This window comes from Callorhinus ursinus, unplaced genomic scaffold (genome assembly GCF_003265705.2).
Source record: "Callorhinus ursinus isolate GAN/ISIS: 27379988/994484 unplaced genomic scaffold, GSC_fseal_2.0 scaffold54, whole genome shotgun sequence".
In the NCBI taxonomy this organism is placed as follows: Eukaryota; Metazoa; Chordata; class Mammalia; order Carnivora; family Otariidae; genus Callorhinus; species Callorhinus ursinus.
In genome coordinates, this window is record NW_027397116.1 from 6,334,605 (window position 1) to 6,341,225 (window position 6,621).

General features: G+C 35.1%; 1 protein-coding gene across 5 annotated transcripts in view; it reads right to left on the minus strand.

Annotated features, from left to right (window-relative positions):
• The window catches only part of IARS2 (isoleucyl-tRNA synthetase 2, mitochondrial), a 77,151-nt gene that overhangs the window by 54,491 nt on the left and 16,039 nt on the right, over positions 1-6,621 (minus strand). For all 5 annotated transcript variants that reach the window (XM_073884083.1, XM_073884085.1, XM_073884082.1 and 2 more), the window contains exons 9-10: positions 4,044-4,213; positions 1,148-1,238 (exon numbers count right to left, since the gene is read on the minus strand). In XM_073884083.1, coding sequence (XP_073740184.1) covers positions 1,148-1,238; positions 4,044-4,213 — 261 coding nt within the window. The remainder of the gene's footprint in view (positions 1-1,147; positions 1,239-4,043; positions 4,214-6,621) is intronic.

Sequence of the window (6,621 nt, forward strand, 5' to 3'; positions counted from 1 at the left end):
TAAGAGTAGCCACTTACCAGCTGTCAAGCATAATCTAGGAATCTCCTGGCAAAAAAAGAAGAAACTATAAAACCTTAATTAGATTCCAAATTAAGTCATTCCCATGGTTTTTCACTGCAAAGGAAAGATAAATAGGATAATATCTAAAATTCTACATTTGAAATTCGTAGTCTTTCATACTATGAATCTTAAAGTGGTCTCCAAAGAATCCAGAAGAAACCAGCTATAGTGGATTGAATTTTATCCTCCCAAAAGATAATGTTCAAGTCCTAACCCTTAGCACCTGTGAATGTGACCATTTTTGGAAACAGGGTCTTCGCAGATGTAATCAAGTTAAGATGAGGTCACACTGGATTAGAGTGGGCCCTAAATCCAATGACTAGTGACCTAATAAGAGAGGAGGACACACAGAGACACACAAGAGCGAAGGACATGTAACAATGGGGGCAAAGATTAGAGTGATACAGCTATAAACCAAGGACTGCTAAGGATTACCAGAAGCCACCAGAATCTAGGAAGAGGCAAGGAAGTATTCTTCCACTGAACATTCAGAGGGAGCGTGGCCTTGCCAAAACACTGATTTCAGACTTCTAGCCTCCAGAACCATGAGAGTAAATTTCTGTTGTTTTAAGCTACTAAATTTACGGTAATTTGTTACAGTAGTCATAGGCAAGTATTATATCATGTTTAATTAGCCTTAGTCTTAGTGTGGGCAAAGGAAAGTCTTCACAGTACCTGGTCCTTGGATCCATAATTACAAAAAGTCAGAAAGCCGAGTCAGGCTGGAGGATCCTGAAGATTGTAACACATAAACATTGCTAACATGTGCTCAGTACAAGGGTTATAAAAAGAAGTCAACATCTACCCTTAAGCTTGATTTTATCCTTCCACAAAACTCACACTGCTGTAGCCCTAAAATAATATCACTCCCTGTTGACTGCCCTGCTTTGCCTAACCACATAGAGCAACTTCAAAACAAAAGATGACGAAGTCCCAACCTCCATTTTAAACCACGTGGCAAAATAAAATACAACTTCAGATTTTTGTTTCTAATGAAAGTGTACAATGGGAGAACAGCCAGCAAAGGTTGCTGCTGGCTGCTTTTCCGAAAATATGTATTTATGATTACAACATACACAACACTCACCCACATCTGTTCCCTCTTCAAGGACAGCCTTGTTTTGAAGTTCAGGACCTGCAACATCTGTGAAAACTCCATCTTCATCCACTAAACAATCCTACAAAGGGTTATTTTCAAAAATTAAAGTACCAAAACATTTTATCTTATAACAATCCCCAGTAAAACAACATATATAAAACATCTCAGTATAGTCTTTCACTACATTGAAAATGTGGGTACTTCTTATGCAATTAATAGAAATTTGTGGATTTATACATTTAAATCACAAAAGGCAAAGGTCTTATTAAAACATATACCACAAGTTTTTTTTTACTTTTTAATTTTTTTAAGATTTTATTTATTTATTTGTCGAGAGAGAGAGGGAGAGAATACACAAGCAGGGGGAGTGGCAGGCAGAGGAAAAAGCAGGCTCCCACTGAGCAAGGAGCCTGATGTGGGACTCAATCCCAGGACCCTGAGATCCTGACCTGAGTGAGCCAAAGGCAGACACTTAACTGACTGAGCCACCCAGGCATCCCATACCACAAGTTTAATTAAAAAAGTAAAATCCTCAACAAAACATTAGCAAACCAAATCCAACAATACATTAAAAAAATTATAAACCGGGCGCCTGGGCGGCTCAGTTGGTTAAGCGACTGCCTTCAGCTCAGGTCATGATCCTGGAGTCCCAGGATCAAGTCCCGCATCGGGCTCCCTGCTCAGCAGGGAGTCTGCTTCTCCCTCCGACCCTCTTCCCTCTCGTGCTCTCTCTCGTTCTCTCTCTCTCAAATAAATAAAATCTTTAAAAAAAATAAATAAAAATTAAAAAATTATAAACCATAATGATTTGAGATTTAGTCCTAGATTCAAGTGTGATATGCAAAACAATCAACGTGATATGTCACATCAAAAAGAGAAAGGATAAAAAACATATGATCGTTTCAGCAGATGAAGAAAAAGCATTTGACAAAGTACAACATCCGTTCATGATTTAAAAAAAAAACTCCCTGCAAAGTAGGTTTAGAGGGAATAATAAAATAATAAAATCCTTATATGGAAAACCCATAGCCAACATCATATTCAACAGGGAACAACTGAGAACTTTTCCCCTAAGGTCAGGACAAGAAAAGGATGTCCACTCTCACCACTTTTATTCAACAGAGTACTGGAAGTCCTATTCTCAGCAGTTAGACAACATAAGGAAATAAAAGGCATCCAAATTGGTAAGAAGTAAAACTCTCATTACTTGCAGATGACATGATACTATATATAAAAAAACCCTAAAGACTCCACCAAGAAACTACTAGAACTGATAAATGAATTCAGTACAGTAGCAGGATACAAAGTTAATGTACAAAAATCTGCTGCATTCCTATACACTAATAATGAAGCAGCAGAAAGTGAAATTAAGAGAACAATCCCATTTAAAACTATACCAAAAACAATAAACTATCTAGGAATAAACTTAACCGAAGAGGTGAAAGACATGTACTCTGAAAACTATAAAACACTGATGAAAGAAATTCAAGATGACACAAAGAAATGGAAAGACATTCTATGCTCATGGGTTGGAAGAATAAATACTGTTAAAATGTCTATACTACACAAAGCAATCTACAGATTTAATGCAATCTCTATCAAAATACCAACAGCATCTTTCACAGAACTAGAACAAACAATATTAAAATTTGTATGGAACCATAAAAGACCTCGAATAGTCAAAGCAATCCTGAAAAAGAAAAACAAGACCTAAATGTAAGACCTGAAACCATAAAATCTTTGAAGACAACATAGGCAATAATGTCTCTGACATTGGCCGTAGCAACCTTTTTCTAGATATGTCTCCCAAAACAAAAGCAAAAACAAACTATGGGGACTATATCAAAATAAAAAAGTTTCTGCACATCGAAGGAAACAATCAACAAGACTAAAAGGCAAACTACTGAATGGGTGAAGATATTTGCAAAGGACATATATGATAAAGGCTTAGTATCCAAAATACATAACGAACTTATAAAACTCAACAAAATACGAATTCAAAGGGATAAATGCACCCCTTGTTTATTGCAGCATTATTTACCATAGCCAAACTATGGAAGCAGCCCAAATGCCCATCGATACATGAACGGATAAAGAAGATAGAGTGTATACACACACACCACACACACTGGGATATTATTCAGCCATAAAAAGGAATGAAATCTTGTCATTTGCAACAACATGGATAGAGCTGAAGGGTACAATGCTAAACAAAATAAATCAGTCAGAGAAAGACAAATACCATATGATCCAACTCATATGTGTTTTTGTATTTTTGGAGGTAAATACCCAGTAGTGTGATTACCAAATTGTAAGGTGGATCTATTTTTAACATTTTGAGTACACTTATCATGAAGGAAAATAAAATAATTTTTGAAAAAGTAAAATATACCAAAAACACCTTTAACTTGGTCTCTATTAATTTCCAGATCTATGGCAATGTACATGTATCGTGCTGACTTTGGAATGCATCTTTAACTAAATGGAAAAACTTCCTAATTGGCATGTGTAACATAAATTTAAAAATGACTATTTACTTTAAAAAACAAAAACCAAACTGTTCTTTTCAACTAGTAAAACCTATTTGCCATTTTTCAGAAACTAAAAGTAATATGTCTATATGAATTAGGACTTGAAAGAAAAAAATTGTCCCCACTTAATATGTATTTTTCAATTCTAATATTGTGCCGATTTTGTGTTAGGAAAATCTTTATCAATTAGTATGAATTAATGAGGCATTAGGGGACTGAACAAACCTAAGCACTTCACAACTTAATTATAACAAAAATGACTGCTTATAACCAAAAAATAAAGATGCTGGTTAGGACTTATCACTTTAATTCTACAAAAGCAATAATTAAAAAAGGAAAAAGAGGCAAAGTACCGTCGGCAGGTTGTGCTGAGAAGCTACACTGTAATCTTCCATACCATGAGCTGGGGCTGTGTGAACCAACCCTGTTCCTTTTGTCATGGTCACATGATTTGCAGGTAAAAGAGGAGAGGCTTTATCAGGAATTAAAGGATGAGCACAAGTACCATTTTCCAAATCTACACCTGTGGGGAAAGAAAACCATAATTAAGACTTATTTTACGTGACAATGCTTCTACCTCTTCAACAGTAGCAGTATCAGGTGAAAGGTGCAGGATCTGGAATGAGACTGGGCTCAAACTTCCACTTCCCCTTTTACTTGCACTGTGACCTTTAGGAATCCATAATATGTGGATAATTACAATTCCTACCTCAGAGGATTGCCATGAGTATAAAATAAGTTAATGCATTTTAAGTATGTCGGGCCCTTAGTACAATACACGTCATACAATAAATGATTTAAAATACTAGCAATTTTTATAACAGATAACTCAAATGGGCCCTAGAAGATTTCTCTAATTTATGTACGGCTATGCACCTTTTGGAACATAAGGACAAAGAAATTGTAGATCAAAAGATCAATGACCAGTAGGTTCTAAAACTCTCTCTGAGGGAACTCATTGTTGTTCTTTTTCATAATGTTACCCTAAAAAGGTAAGAGATGATAAATAATACCTAACAGTCACTGGGTACCCACAGTGTACTGGACTCAACATAAATTCTTACTTCATCTTCATAATACTGCAAAACACCTAAGATTATCTGCAATTTACAAATCAGAAAACAAGAAAATGTAGGCAATTTGCCTTAGGTTACATGGCTAATAAATGATTGAATTCAACTTCCAAGGCAAGTATGACTTTAATGTTCTATATATAACTCCAACCCCTTTAATAATGTATCATACCCATCATCTATCAGGTTTTCTACACCATTAGTAATGTTTCCCACCTTTACTGCTTCTTGACTTGGGTTCTATAAATTTATCTTTCACATATTCTAAAATTAACATTAATAAATAATTCTCCAAACTTCAAAAAGATTATCTGGCTCTACCTATACATTCACCAAGATGTACTAAATAAGTGTGTCATCCTATCTACTCTTCAATAATTAAAGAAATGTCAATGGCCCCTTTACTCCTAAGATCTTCCCCACAAATCACCTTCATTTTTCCAAACTAAATAATATTAACTTAAAAAAAAACTGTCCTCATAGAGCAACGTCTCCACTTTTATAATCCTCTTTTCTAGCTATAGAGCAATAAAAAGTAATCCATTCAATATCACTAGAAGAACAAGAAAAATCTTGTAACTTTGACATTTCATAAATAACCCTGTTGCTGATTTCATTTTGGTTAAAACAGCACAGTGAGTAAAAGGCTTGAGAAAAACTAACATTCCTTTATAACTAATAACAAGGAACTCCCTTTTCTGAAAAAAATCACAAACTCTCCTCGCTGTTTGACTTGGATGACTTGGCACTTTATTTCTTCTATTTCAAATACTTGAGTTACTAGGAAAAACTTGAATACTTCAGGATGCATTTTTTCCAAGATAATTCATAATGCTGTTAAAGAAGAAAATGGTCAACACTGATTTTTAGAGAAATCTACTGTTTAATTTTCACTCTTAATTTTCACTTCTCTAAATCAGATTCATAAGTAAGGCCAGTCCCCATGACCCTATGTTGTACTTTTCATGCATTTTTAGTATGGAAATTAAAGGTTTAGGGTGAAGTAAATTTCATCTATTAACCTTCCTTTATCCCCATACTCAGTGTATCTACCACTTAATCCTCTCCCTCACCTTCCAACAAAGATCTCTGAATGATCAATAAAAAAAAATTTATATTTTTCTGGAAAGAAAAGTTATCCTACACAAATTATTCCCTTTTAGCTGTTCAAAATTCCTACAACTTTAATAAGTAATAAGCTAATTGTCACCAGTTTATTTTGCTACAGATGAAAAGTATATCCACTTCTCTGAAATGCGGTGGCTCAAAATGGCAACCCAATGATTCTCTGACAGTAATAATTTGAAACAATTACCCAATCTAGAAAGGTGATCTTAAATTTAACCTGAGCACTTTCAAAAACCTTATGAGAATGTCGTTCAGCTTCTATAACATCATCTAACTGGTCAATGAAGTCTATAATACCTGCTGTGCTTAAAAAAGGGGTAGGAGGGGGTTTGGAGTAAAGAATATACTGGATCCTCTAACTTACTTATTGTACCAATAAGGACCAAATGGGATTAAATATCAAACATTTTGTAGCTTCTTCCCTGCTTTTGACATAAAACCCTTTTTTATTTTTGTTAAGATTACTTAAACTTCTAACCGGCTTGTATCTGAAATGATACATTTAGAGGGCTTCTCTATTTAGCTAGGCAATCCTTCCATTTTGGGGTGTCTCTACTCATTCTACTTGTGTGATTTTTTTAAACTTATTTATTTACTTTAGAGAGAGAGAGAGAGCACAAGCAGTAAGGGCAGAGGGAGAGGGAGAGAGAATCTCAAGCAGACTCTAAGCTGAGTGTGGAACTTGACTCAGGGCTCGATCTCACAACCCTGAGATCACGATGAGCTGAAA